General features: G+C 38.6%; 2 protein-coding genes across 4 annotated transcripts in view; one reads left to right on the top strand and one right to left on the bottom strand.

Moving 5' to 3' along the window:
* The window catches only part of LOC123314480 (inositol polyphosphate 5-phosphatase OCRL), a 118,565-nt gene extending 116,087 nt beyond the window's left edge, over positions 1 to 2,478 (bottom strand). Inside the window, exons 1-4 of one of the 3 annotated variants that reach the window (XM_044899789.1) lie at positions 2,215 to 2,478; positions 1,895 to 2,075; positions 1,063 to 1,197; positions 923 to 1,011 (exon numbers count right to left, since the gene is read on the bottom strand). In XM_044899789.1, the coding sequence (XP_044755724.1) occupies positions 923 to 1,011; positions 1,063 to 1,197; positions 1,895 to 2,075; positions 2,215 to 2,298 (489 nt within the window). In that variant the 5' untranslated portion in view covers positions 2,299 to 2,478. The remainder of the gene's footprint in view (positions 1 to 922; positions 1,012 to 1,062; positions 1,198 to 1,894; positions 2,076 to 2,214) is intronic. The other 2 variants (XM_044899790.1, XM_044899791.1) reach the window with 2 other exon arrangements.
* A 3,236-nt stretch (positions 2,479 to 5,714) lies between these two features.
* Positions 5,715 to 6,518, top strand: LOC123313954. The gene has a single exon (XM_044899066.1). It carries the CDS (start codon positions 5,715 to 5,717, stop codon positions 6,516 to 6,518), a length of 804 nt encoding a protein of 267 aa, XP_044755001.1.
* The last annotated feature ends 8,598 nt before the right edge of the window (positions 6,519 to 15,116 follow it).

Here is a 15,116-nt window from a genome sequence, read left to right as displayed (position 1 = left end):
GCGAAATGAACAGATTGGACTGGACGAACTAAACGGACTTCTGCTTCCTGGAGTTCAACAAAGCAGAGGAAACCCGAGCGAGGTGAAAATGGAGTATACGAGTATTCAGGATGAAACTTCGACAAAAGGCAGTCACGCGTTTGAGACGAAGGTACAAGGAGAAACGTTCAATCATGGTGGGTTCATTGGAGATGGCTGCTAACATCAGAGTGGAAATCGGTTTGTCTTCGTCCTCCACTTGTTCAGATTGAGATGAATCAACAGAGGAAAGAGGACATGAAGATGAGTCGAGATAGAACCATGGAGGTCCATGCCACCATAAGGGGTGATGATGAATATCCAGCTGCATCAATCCCCGAGAGGCACAATCTGCTGGATTGCCCTCAGACACTACATGCCTCCAGCAATCTGAAGGAATCAGATCCTGGATCACAGCGACTCGATTGCCAACAAATGTCTTCCATCAGTGACTTTCACTGCGGATCCATGACAAAGCAACGGAAGAGTCGCAAAAGGCAATACATTCAGCACTGAGATGCAGCAAAATGTGGGTGGACAGATGATGCATGAGTTCTGCGAGAAGATGGACAGCGCACAATTCAAGACGAGGCAAGGTCACGGTCTTGCAGGGAGCAATTTTAGATTTTGCAACTTCATAACTTGAAACTGTATATTACTGGATGGAGGGGGTATGCACTCACTTGTTGTCCATGTGCTGTCCCAGTGAATTAGCTTAGGTATCAGGTATTGAGTGACTACTGAATGAGAACATGTTGTAATAGTTATGTGACAGCCGGGTTGTTAAATATCATGGTTATTTTAATATGAAATGTTTTTTATGATATATTTGTCAAATATCAAAAATTTATATTCCCCAGTAAATAATGCATTTTAATAGATTAAATTGACATAAAATTCTTACCTGTATTTCAGTATTAGTGTTATTTGAACACTCGTACAAGTTGGTATATTTAGTAAGCCACTGATAGTCTGTTTCCTCAGAGTGGGATCCTGGGAAATCAAATTATTTGTTTGACAATAGAAAAATTCAAAGTTACTTGCCTTCCTTTGACTTAATTAATTCTGAAGCAAAATCTGAACTTTCTTGTCCAACCCCTATTTTAAATATCAACTCCACTCTTCGATATTTGACAATGAAAAATAAATGGCTCAAATCACCAGTGATCGGATCTGAAACTGAAAACAATTACTATAGAAATTAAAAACTTTGAAATGATGTGTTCGGCCAGTAGAATCTACAAGCACTTCTTGTTCCAAGTCATTCGAGCACGCAGTTTCAGAACAGAAGTGTCAATAGTTGTTCTTTCCAGACTGAGTAGAGCCCCAGCTGCAGAGGTGGGGCGCTAAAGGAGGTTCTGTAGAAGTAGGGTTATGAAACAAGACAAACCATAAAGGACAACAAATAAAAAACTCATAAAACTGTAGAATTTCCGGTTAATCGGCGTGAGATTATTTATAAACAGACTATGTATATTTCTTATATTGTTATATCTTGTATATGTGACGAGATAAATTCATGTATGAAAAAGAGAGACAGTTGAGTTTCAGAATTGATTCGATAAATATCAAACAAATACCTCCTAAATTCATCACAATCGACACTAGGAATTGTCTTTTCATATCCATTTTCTAATAAATTGCATTAAAATTCAAATTTTTCCAAAGATTTTTGTGGTTGACAATTGTCATTCATTCATTCAAAAACAGATAATTTTTACTGTATTCATTAACACTAGCCGATCTTTGATAGAAATTCCAGTTTGACTTGCTCTGTATCAGTCTAGAAGCTGAACATTGCTTTAATTTCAAGTGAAGATCTTTGAGAAACACAATTTTGCATTATATTATATACACAAATTGGCTATATACTTACAGCAATTGAAATGTTCATCTATTGGTATAACACTTTCAATCTGTAAATCTGACAAATGAACAGGTATAGCCTTTTTTGATGAGAATAGGAATAAAGCTGGACTATGGTTTCTCACTACTATAGCTAAAATATAGAAATATTCACTCCAAAAATCATCTGGAAGTGAAACATTCAAATGAATCTGTACAGTAGTTAAGGAATACTCTTCGAAGCAAAGAATGAAATGTCAACGCAAAGTAGTGTCTCATTGAAATGTTTTCGTGCCTTTGATTGGAGCATTCAAATTGTCAGTTGGAAGTATTAATTTAGAGTTACGATACCTCTAAGGATACACTTTTAACAATTTCCAAAGAAGAGAACTTGGCTTGGATTATTTGGAGTACATCTCGATGTACTGATAACATTATTTGTCATTCCATTGATAGTCCCATTATTAATGTTAAGGGCAAGCAGGATCTATCTTGTTCAATAACTCTCATGAATCAACATCCTGTACCTAAACCTAAAATACGAATTTAAACCCGAAGAATGAAGAACCAGAGTTGTCTCTGGAAGAACCAAAGATTACAGATTTAGGTTAGGTCACAGAACATCAAATTAGTTAGGTTAGGTTAACTAACCATAGAGAACACAAGTTATAATTTCTATGGTCTACAATCTATGAAGATGTATGAACATAGACATAGAGATATCGATTGAAATGGGAGGATTCTGCATTTCTTAATTAACTTTTTAGGGTTTTCACTTCCAATCTCTGAAACAAAATCAATTAAAAATGAAATAAACGATTTGCTCCTGCGTAAATTCTTGCACTAATTTGTCAGGAGCAAATTAACTATAAAAAATTGTTGCCTGCCAATGAACTGAAAATAAATTACGTTGAAATTATAATTTTATGTTGTAACATTTCAGAGTCTATATCAGACTCCTTCATCAGACGAAAAATCTATTTTCGAAAATCTTCTGAATTGTGGCTTTTGTTTGACATTAATTGTTATAGAGGACTGAGCAATGTCAGTATGAAATTGTCTTTTCTATGGAAAGAGAGAAATGATCGTCGGGCATTTACCTGTCTCTTTTTTGTTTACATAGAGGTTAGTCTGGACCAATCAAAATTCTAGAAAAAGACAATTGCATGCCCGACGTGCGTTTCTCTCTGTCATTTTTTTTACCGTATTTCATGCATAGATATAAAGGGAAGGCACAGTCCAAGGAGATATCTCCTTGGCACAGTCCATGTCATAGACCTATAAAACATATGTGTTTAATATGTCTATGGTCCATGTATCTATGTCCATGGATCACTCTACAGTGACTCTATCAAACATAAATCGATTTCAAGCGAATCATAGACAAACTAAGCGAATAACCTGGTCATCATTGGTAATTACCAACAATAACCAAGTCTGTGGTCCGTATATACACCATTGAACTAAAGAAACTTTAGTTCAATGATATACACTTTGGTTTCTTCTGGCGTATGGTCCGTATATACAGATCATAAAGTAAGTCAAGGTGTGTTCTGTGATACACATTTGGTAACCGAAAGTTACCAGAGCGGTTACTCTGGTGACTGATATTGAACCAAATTGTCAGGAATTCGACATATACGGACCGCCCACTTACTAACCAGAAGTAACCAAAGTGTATATACGGACCACAGCCCTGGTTAGTAAGTGGGCGGTCCGTAAATGACGAATTACTGACCCCAGAACAGACCCATCTTGACTTACTTTATGTTACCACATATGGTGTCTATACTGTGATGTTACTGACAATTAAGTTCAATATCTGTCACCAGAGTAACCGCTCTGGTAACTTTCGGTTACCAAATGTGTATATACGGACCATACGCCAACTGCTTTCAAGCGCAGATAACCGGAGATAACCATACTCGAGAGCTGGGTTGAACTTCTGGTTATTGAAGTGGGGATAGAAGTTGGGAAGGGCCATAACCAAGGGCAAAACCAGCAATAACCGCTTGAACTCGATTATAGATAGATAGTTTGATAGATTCACTGTAGATCACTCTGACAAGTGGCGCCACCTATTGTTATGGTACACTAATCACAAAAAATTATTCTAAATTCGATCATTAAGTGTCACTGCATTTTGAGCTTTCGATCGTTATCACTCGTGAATGACCGTGATCTCCGCTGAATATTCGAACGACTAATCAAGATATCTATAGACGGACAGACTTATATGTATTTTTGATCAAAGATTATAGAGTAGAAAGATAGGAAACGCCCTCATATCGCTAGTACTAAAAACCGACTACATTTTGGCCAGTGAAAACACATTTGACAATGAGATGGCGCTGAGAACTTATTATCAATACAGAAAAACTGTTTAATAACAGTTTTCTGTTTTATAATTGAGGGGCGCGAAATTCGAATTATTTTCCTTGTATTGAATTTCAATATTGACCTTGTTGAAACTAGAAAACAAACATCCTGAGCGACAAAACAAAAGGTTGTTTTTTTTTGTGACCAGGATGTTTTCATCTGAAAATTGTTTAGAATCGATTGGTATCAATGAAATACGCTGTTGGATGTGATAAATTTTTATTTGCAATCAATAAAAAATTTACAAAAATTTGAAATTATGGACAACGAATAGAGCTTTGACTAGGATATAAGAGTAAATGGTTATCTGCTGTTTTCTCTGCGAAAACGTTTTGAATTAATAAACTGAGTTGAATTTGTACAATTCATATCAGAAATTGTTATGAACCAATATTCAATTTGCCGTCATAGGATACACCTTTCCGTTACTTACATATTATTTACAAAAATTTCAGAACCACAATTGAAAAAAACCTTACAGAGGTATACAAGACCTGTATTCAAGCCCGTCAGTATAATTTCTTCATGCTTTTTTATGATTTCGTCATGGTATGGTCTCTTTATGACACAATATATACAAATTGATTGACGAATGAACAAAACTAAGATGTCTAAAACTCTGGTGTATTCACTGATTCGATTTTGTTTTTAATTTCGTGGGGATATGGGATCAGTTTCGTTTTTTCCACTGTAGGTAGCGCTGTTTAGAATTTGACAGAGCATTGTCATTTGATATTCGAAAATAATTTCCTACGACGTACGAATATGTTGTATTTATAAGCGATTGTTGGTGTGTGAAAATGTATTAGTTTCGAGAAAGGGGTCGTTCAGTAAGTTTAGTTTACTGTGTAGGAAATGTAATAATTTCCTCGAAAATAAATTCACATGCCGAATTCCTACAACAAATTCGACGAGAAAATCAAAACGGAGAAACATAGGAAACCACTCCTCCTTCGTCGTACAATTTCATTGGTGCAGAGAAAATGTGCCGAAAATGGTATAAAAAGAACCCATATGGAAAGCAAAAAAGATTCACATTCACATTCAGCGATCGAGACAGACGAACACCAGCTTTGAAAATTACGCATATCGCTTCCGCATTCCAAGCCTGCACACAAAAGGTTTTTCTCAAAACCACTCCAGCTACTCGAAGACCTGCGGTCCCAACACATCTGGCAACAATTATCAGGGCGACACTTGACCTGCATCCCGAGCCTGCATTCCGGACGTCAACAGTGACCGCACATTAGGGCGAAACAAATTCGTTTTTGTTAAAACGACATTGCATATATTTTACTCTTCAGGGCAACCCTCATAAAGGTTGGGTTGAATAAAAACTGTGATATTCTGTGGGAATATTTTATTTCACTTCCCTTTTCCCTGAAAATACTAACGATAGTTCCAGCTCAACAGACTATTCAACCCACAAATTGGTGACCCCGACGTGATCGAAGAAGGAGCCCCGAAGAAAAATGGAACAAGAAGCAGCCCAGGTCTCAAGAGTCGCCGTTCGGATGCCAGAGTTTGTAGCCGCCGATCCCGAATTATGGTTCGCCATGGCTGAAGGAAGCTTTCTTTGCTCCGGAGTGACACAAGACCGGACGAAGTTTGGCTACATCGTAGGAGCCCTGCCAGCAAAATTTGCCGCCGAGGTGAAGGACATCATAATGAACCCACCTACCGACGGGGCCTACGAGAAATTGAAGATGGAGCTGGTGCGACGTCTGAGTGCCTCCCAAGAAGAGAAGACCCGCCGCCTACTGGAACGAGAGGAAATGGGGGATCGTAAGCCGTCACAATTCCTTCGACATTTACAGGGACTCGCAGATCCAACCGTCCCAGAAGCCCTGATGAAATCCCTGTGGATGAGCCGTCTACCCAAGTGTGTCCAGGTGTCATTGGCCATCATCAAGGACACGAATCTCGAAGACTTGGCAACCCATGCAGACAATATAATGGAAGCCTCCCGACCTATCGTCCACCAGATAGCAGAGACAACCAACATAGAGGCCATCATCGATAGGAAGCTGGAGCAAATGGTCTTAGGACTGAACCTGGAGATAGCAACCCTGCGGGCAGAGCTGGCAGCACACCACCGAGAGCGACCCAAGAGAGATGGTAGCCGAAGCCGTTCCCACGACCGTCGAAGAAGCCAGAGTCGCAGACGATCGCCAACTGACGGACACTGCTGGTACCATACGAGATTTGGAGCCAGGTCCACGAAGTGCGTGCAGCCCTGCAACTACACCTCGGGAAACGAAGGGGGCCTTCACTAGAAGCGGCCAGTGATCCCAGCCCAACGACGCGCCGCTTGTTCATTACTGATCAGGACTCCAAGTTGCAGTTCCTGGTCGACACTGGAGCAGACCTGTGCGTCTTCCCACGCAGCGCAGTGACTGGCAGACGAGAGAAGTCCGACTACGTCCTTTCAGCAGCCAATGGGACACCCATCGCCACGTATGGTACAACCACCCTCACGCTGAACCTAGGACTACGCCGAGATTTCACATGGAGGTTCGTCATAGCCGACGTATCAAAGCCCATCATCGGCGTCGACTTCTTGAGTTTCTACAACCTGCTAGTGGACGTGAGGAACCGAAGACTTTTGGACGGAACCACCCAACTCACTACCCAAGGAGAAGTGGCTGAGTGCTCCATCCCAGAAGTCAAGACTGTCAACGGATCCTCCAGGTATCATGATCTACTAACGCATTTTCCAGAGATCACCAGACCTGCAGGAGCCCCAGGACGCATCAGGCACAACACAAGGCATCACATCAAGACGATGCCAGGACCACCAGTAGCTTCGAGACCACGACGTTTGGCACCAGATAAGTACAAGGCAGCCAAAAAGGAGTTCGAAGCCATGCTACGACTAGGAATCGCCCGTCCATCCAAGAGTCCATGGTCATCCCCACTGCATCTCGCACCAAAGAAGGGTTCTGAAGAATGGAGACCGTGTGGAGACTACCGTGCCCTAAACGCCCGGACTGTCCCTGATCAGTATCCCGTGAGACACATCCAGGACTACGCCCATATCCTCCAGGGGAAGAAAATTTTCTCAACCCTCGATCTAGTGAGGGCATACAACCAGATTCCCCTGGCCGAAGAAGATGTTCCCAAGACCGCCATCACGACGCCATTTGGACTGTTCGAGTTCCCAGTCATGACGTTTGGACTACGGAACGCAGCACAGACTTTCCAAAGATTCATCGATGAGGTTCTACAAGGACTGGACTTCTGCTTCAGCTACATTGATGACGTACTGATCGCCTCATCGTCCGAAGAGGAACACATGGAACATCTTCGGATCATCTTCGAGAGGTTCCGCAACTACTCCATCGTCCTCAATCCAGCCAAGTGTATCTTTGGACAACCTGAAGTAAAGTTCCTTGGTTACCTCGTCTCTACCGATGGAACAAGACCACTGCCAGACAGAATCCAAGACATACTGGGGTACAGTAAACCAACAACCGCCAAAGACCTTCGAAGATTCCTGGGTATGATAAACTTCTATCGTCGTTTCATACCCCGAGCATCACAGACACTTGCACCTCTCCACGACCTGCTTGTGCCAAAACTGAAAGGAAAGGCGAAGATATCATGGACCCCAGAAGCCACTGCAGCCTTTGAAGAAGGAAAGAAGATGCTAGCTTCAGCCACCTTGCTTGCGCATCCCAAGGACTCCGCTCCTCTAGCCTTAGTAACCGACGCGTCAGACACTGCAGTAGGAGCTACTCTACAACAGTTGGTCAACAGCGAATGGCAACCACTGGCATTCTTCTCCAAGAAACTGTCACCACCAGAGACTCGTTATGGAGCATACGACCGTGAACTGCTAGCCATCTACCTAGCCATCAAACACTTCAGACACATGGTAGAGGCCCGAAACTTTACCATTTTCACGGATCACAAGCCATTGACGTATGCCTTCAAGCAGAAGCCAGAGAAGTGCTCGCCCAGACAGTTCCGCCATCTGGATTATATCTCGCAATTCTCCACCGACATACGATACGTTCCAGGAGTGCAGAATGTCGTCGCTGATGCCCTTTCAAGATTGGACGAAGTAACTCACACCTTGGACTATGCAGCATTGGCCACATCGCAAGAAGATGACGACGAACTGCAGAGATATCTTCAAGGACACAGGATTGCTGCTACGGAAGATGAAACCACATGGGTCAGAAATCGCTGTGTACTGTGATACATCCACACCTCAGGCACGTCCATTTCTCACCAAATCATTCCGCAGAGCAGCCTTCGATACCATTCAAAGACTGGCACATCCCGGAGTGAATGCATCCATCAAAATGGTCAAACAACGTTTCGTATGGCCTTCAATCAACGCAGACTGCAGAAAATGGTCCCGCAGCTGTATAGAGTGTCAGAGAGCCAAAGTCACTCGCCACGTCAATGCTCCACTGGGTACTTTCATGCCACCAACACGTCGATTCGACCACGTGCACATGGACATCATCACCATGCCACACTCTGAGGGCTACCGATACTGCCTCACTTGCGTCGACCGATTCACTAGATGGCCAGAAGCCATCCCACTCCAAAACCAGGAGGCATCCACCATCGCCAGAGAATTTTACACAAACTGGATAGCGAGGTTCGGTACTCCACTTCGGATCACCACTGATCAAGGAAGACAATTCGAGTCGAGCCTGTTCAACGAATTAAGTAAGTTGACTGGCACGAATCACATCCGTACTACCGCCTATCACCCAGCAGCAAACGGCATGGTGGAGAGAATCCATCGACAACTTAAGGCAGCAATAAAATGCCACAAGAACGACCGATGGACCGAAACACTCCCTACCGTCCTCCTCGGAATGCGAGCAGCCTGGCGAGAAGACCTTAAAGCAACGGCAGCAGAACTAGTATATGGAGAGCCCCTCAGATTGCCCGGAGAGTTCCTGGATTCCAGAAGTTCGGATGATAGCGAGAACACATCCGACTTCATAGTGAACCTGAGGCAACAAATGCGAGAAATAAGGCCCACTGATGGAAGCCACCACGTAGAGCGGACCAGCTTTATATTCAAGGACTTGGTAACTTCACCTTACGTGTTCGTCCGGCATGATGGTCCGAAGAAAGGCCTGCAAAACCCCTACGACGGACCATACGAAGTGTTGAGGCGAAGTCCAAAACACTTCGTTTCCTTGCCGTTTATTTTTATTACGAAGTGTTTTGGACTTCGCCTCAACACTTCGTAATAAAAATAAACGGCAAGGAAACGACAGTGACAATCGACAGGTTAAAACCAGCCTACGTCATCGCGGACGACGATATGAAGAACCAGCCAATGCAAGGACACCCTGTAGAACCCGATAGAGAAGATCAAACTCCAGCCCAGGAAAGAACAACTACTAGATCCGGCAGAAGAGTTCATTTTCCCAAGAGATTTCTACAATATGTTTCGTAACTTCGTCACTGGTGGGGGAGTGTGTAGGAAATGTAATAATTTCCTCGAAAATAAATTCACATGCCGAATTCCTACAACAAATTCGACGAGAAAATCAAAACGGAGAAACATAGGAAACCACTCCTCCTTCGTCGTACAATTTCATTGGTGCAGAGAAAATGTGCCGAAAATGGTATAAAAAGAACCCATATGGAAAGCAAAAAAGATTCACATTCACATTCAGCGATCGAGACAGACGAACACCAGCTTTGAAAATTACGCATATCGCTTCCGCATTCCAAGCCTGCACACAAAAGGTTTTTCTCAAAACCACTCCAGCTACTCGAAGACCTGCGGTCCCAACACATCTGGCAACAATTATCAGGGCGACACTTGACCTGCATCCCGAGCCTGCATTCCGGACGTCAACAGTGACCGCACATTAGGGCGAAACAAATTCGTTTTTGTTAAAACGACATTGCATATATTTTACTCTTCAGGGCAACCCTCATAAAGGTTGGGTTGAATAAAAACTGTGATATTCTGTGGGAATATTTTATTTCACTTCCCTTTTCCCTGAAAATACTAACGATAGTTCCAGCTCAACAGACTATTCAACCCACAACTGTATGGACAATCAAGAACTATTATAGCTAAGAATTCGGTGTTGTTGGAATTTGAGGCAGAACCAAATCAGATGAACGAACATTCGGGACGGATATAGCTAAGTTTTATGGCAACTTCAGCAATATTTCAAAGAAATTGTATTGGAAATACGTAATGTAAATTGTGAGCATGTATTGAGAATCAGAAATACATATCTCTATTCGAATCTGTTCTTTAAATATTCTTCCTGAGTAGATATAGTGAAAATTCCCTTTCCGTCAACTGAATATATTGGATATTTGACCAATCAACTGTATTTTATTAAAATCATATTGAAATCACGAATTCAATTTGTCAAACGGAAATTATCTTGAAGAAGAATAGTAAATACTCCTCCGAACCCTTATTCGATAGTGTTGAAATATTGACAGATTTGTTTTTACAACGAAAATTGAACTGTAAATCACAAATTTAACAGCTGACAAAATGGGTCTGTTCATATTTTGAACTCGTTGATCGATGTTCGATATCAACGCAAAACAAAATAAAACGAGAGAGTATCATTCTACTTCCTCTGGTAGAACAAGGATAGAACGAAGCAAATGACATGGTGGCGCCGCCACGAAACTGATCCTATATATATATATAAGAGGTTATATCTGTCTGGATAATAATATAAAGTTTGGTTTCTCTGTAATACAAAAGTTTATTAGTTATTATTTACATTATTTGTACAAATTACAAAATTACCTGTAATACAAAAGAAACAACAATTACAGTTTATTATTATCCGTTCACTCGTCTATTTCTCTCTCGACTGACATTCTCGTGACGTTGTCACAGAATCTCCAAGTCACACGCCATGCTCGATCTAGCGAAAGTTTATTGAAAGAATTTGAATGAAGAATTCTTTACATCTCCCCTCCTGAAGGTGTTGTTTATTTTGGAAGTAATTTCGTTATATGGAATAATCCAGTTTCTTCATTTCTTTTTCCAGTTTTGATTTTAAATATTGTATTTGATATCTTCTCTGTTATTTCAAATGGTCCAATCCTAAGTTCATCCAGTTTTTTTTCTATTTAACCTGTTGCCGTTTTCTATGTATACTAAATCACCTGTGTTAAATTCGTTATCTTTTCTGTTTTTGTCAAACAATTTTTTGTTATATTCATGTGATTTTATGGTGTTTTGTAAGGCTAGTTTTCTATCCTTTTTCCAGTCTTCTGCACTAATAGATTCCTTCAATTCTTCAGGTAGCAAACTTGTGATAGTTGATAGTCCCATTTAGTAAATATTGAGGTGTAAAACCTGTTACCGAATGTTCTGTTATGTTATATTTATCAACACATTCTCTTGCTATTGTTGTCCAAGCTTTCTTTTCTCCAGATTCATTAATTTTACATCTTATTTTATTAACTATTGTCTGATTTAGTCTTTCATTCAGACCGTTTGAAAATGGTGCATTTAAGGCTGTATAAATAAGTCTGATGTTTTGTTCTTTTAAATAATTTTTGAATTCTTTGGAATTTATTCCTGGATATTGATCAGTTAATATTGTATCTATCTTGCCAATTTCTAATGTATTTCGAACTATTTTTATAAAATCATTTGCAGTTTGTGTTTTTGATGTTAATATGAATGCGTATCTTGTATAGTGATCCACCAAAAGGTGTAGATATCTTTTTGTTGATCTTTGACCACCAAATCCACCTATGGTATCAATCGACACTATCTCGAATGGCCTCAATCCATACTTTGCTTGTCCTCTAGATTTATTTCTTTTACAAATATCACATGCCTTGCAAATTTTTTTTATATTTTCTATTAATCTTTTTGAAGTATAGTATGGACATATTTTACCAATCATTTGATTTATTCCAATATGACACCAATCTCTATGTATATTCTTTATTAATTCAACACTCAATTTCTCTGATAATATTATCTTTTTTTTATTTTTAGTTGTTTTATAAACTATACCATGTTCATCTATTGTTTTCCTCTTAAGTTCTTTTAGTGTGATATTTTCGTCTTGATCCCTTTTTATTTCTTGAATATTGATTGTATTTACTATCTTAAATGCTTCTTGAGTGTTATCTATGGCTTCTAATACCGGGTTTCTGCTAAGACAGTCTGCTTCAGTGTTGAATTTCCCTGGTATGTATGTGATACTGAAATCAAATTGGGATAGATAATATGTTAGGTCACCTAACTCTTTGTCTGTTCTTGCTTTTATGTTTAGGTTCTCAAGAGGTTTATGATCTGAGTAAACCTCAAACCTTCTTCCAATTAACCAGTGCTCCCAATATTTTACTGCTTCCTTTATTGCCAGACATTCTAAATATATAGCTTTTTTTCTTTTTTGAGTTTCATTGAGTTTCTTTGAAAAATATGCTACTGGTTTTTCTTTTCCATTTCTTTGTGTCTGTTTCAATATTGCACCCATACCTTCTATTGAAGCATCTGTGTACATTTTAATTGGTAGATCTTTGTCAAATATCTCCAGTACTGGTTGATCACACAGTAGTTTTTTTATTTCTACAAATGATTTTTCGCAATCTTCTGACCAATCAAATTTAACGTTTTTTCTTAATAATCTATGTAGTGGATCAAGTATTGTTGAGATATTTGGTATGTATTCACGATAGAAGTTAATTTTATCTAAAAATTGTCTGATGCTCTTTTGCGTTTTCGGAGTTGGAAAATTGTGTATTGAAACTAAATTGTTTTTAATTGGTCTTACTGTATTATTTTCTATTATGTGTCCGAGATATTCAATTGATTTAGAAGCAAACTTGCATTTTTTAAATTTCAATCTAAATCCTTCTTTCAGAATGGCTTCTAAAACTTGTTTTACATGTCTGATGTGCTCTTCGAAAGACTCTGAAAATATTAACAAATCATCTATATAATTCTCCGTGAAATTTTTCAGATTGTGTTTTCTCAAAATACTTGATAAAATTCTTTGGAAGGTTGCTGGCGCTGTTTTTAAACCGAATTGTAAACAAGTCCATTGATAATGTCCTTCTTGAGTTACGAAGCCTGTTTTATTTCTATCTTCTATCCTTAGTGGTATCGACCAAAATGCTGAATTGATATCCAGTGATGTAAAATATTTACAATTTCTAGCTTTAATTATCAGGTCATCAATTAGTGGGAAAGGTTGCGCCTGGGGTGTCACAATTCTATTTAAATCTCTAAAATCAATGCATAGTCTAGTCTTTCCTTCTCCTTTTTTTAATGCCAGAGTCACTGGTGCAGCAAATGGGCTATATGATTCTTCAATTAAATTTTTTTCTAATAATTTTGCCACTTGCTGTTCTATTTCTTTTTTGTCTTCAATTGTACACCTGTATGGTCTCTTACTACAAAATTTGTTAACTAAAAGATCAATTCTTGCTTCATAATCTTTTACAGTTCCTATATCGTATTTGTCTTTGGCAAAAATTGTTTTATATTCTTCTATCAGATGTTTTATTTTGGATTTCTTTTCATCATCTAAATGCTCTATATCTATTTTGAAATCTATCTCCTCAGTATGCTCATTAAAATTTATTTCTACTATATCTTCACTTTGGCTTATAACAAGAGTTTCATCCTGCCTTAATCTAAATTCTTTTATAATATCAAGACCTATTAAAAAGTCATGAAAATTTTCATTTTCTACAATGAAAACATCTACTTCTTTTTCAATATTAAAAATTTTTAATTTAATTTTTGTTAATCCCATTGTAGTTGACACACCACTAATTGTTTTCAATCGTATTTTGTTTTTATCTGTATTGTTTTTATTTATAATTTTAACTAATCTTTTGTTAATCAACGAAACTTGTGATCCTGAGTCATAGACCCCTTCAATTTTTATTCTATCTTCTAATAATATGTTTAGTTTAATTAGTGGTGTGTTTATTCGTTTTTTGGTTCGTTATAAAGTTCCACATCTAAAATGGAATTGTTATTTACCTTTGTTGTTGTGCTGCTTTTTTCTCCATGCTTTCCCTCCTTTTTAAACCAACATTTTTCATTGGGATGGTATCTCCCACTTTTACCCAAATCTTCACATGTGCTACATGGTTTCTTTTCGTCATACTTTTTCTGAAAATGTGATGTAGATGGTTTTTGAGAAGTTTTCTTGTTTACCAGACATTCGAGTTGTCTCAATTCATTGAAAAGATCTGATGTTTCCTTTAGTTCAGCCTTATTAATTTTATTCAAAATAAATTCTGGTAATCCTACTGCTATTAATGCTATGAGTGACTTTGTGTCCATATCTTTGTTGAAATCTATTAGAAGTTTCTCTTTTTTCAAAGCATAATCAGATAACGAACCTTCTCGATATTTAAATGATATTGCATAAGTTATATTTGTCCATCCATTATCTAGAAAACATTCTAAAAATCTCCTTTTCCATTCAACCCAACCAGCTCCTACTGTTAATCTTATGAGTGTGGAAGAGTGCCAATTCAAACTTGGCTTATCAAGAAATAACTTCAACAATTCAATTTTATCTTCACTTTTATCCACTTTAAATCTAGAGCACTCCTTTTCAAAGCTTTCCATCCACTGTTCAGCATTTGTATTTTTGCTTGAAAATTTATCAGTCAAACATTTATCTGCTATTTTTTTCAAATTTTTTTCTTTTTCCTTATCTTGTGTTGTTTCAATCAGTTTTTGCAATATATCTTTTAGATCATAATCTTCAGCGCTTTTCGTACTCTCTTCACCTAATTCCTCCAAGTATTGTTCTTTAAATTGTAAATTTCCATCATCATCCATGTATACTGCTCGCAGTTTTCCCGACAATGTAAACCATACTCTTCTCACCTGATGTCTTCTTTTCAATGAATTAACTAGTTTT

The sequence above is a fragment of the Coccinella septempunctata genome, chromosome 5 (assembly GCF_907165205.1).
Source record: "Coccinella septempunctata chromosome 5, icCocSept1.1, whole genome shotgun sequence".
In the NCBI taxonomy this organism is placed as follows: Eukaryota; Metazoa; Arthropoda; class Insecta; order Coleoptera; family Coccinellidae; genus Coccinella; species Coccinella septempunctata.
The sequence above is the reverse complement of the archived record's forward strand: the minus strand, read 5'-3'. Positions and strand labels throughout refer to the sequence as shown.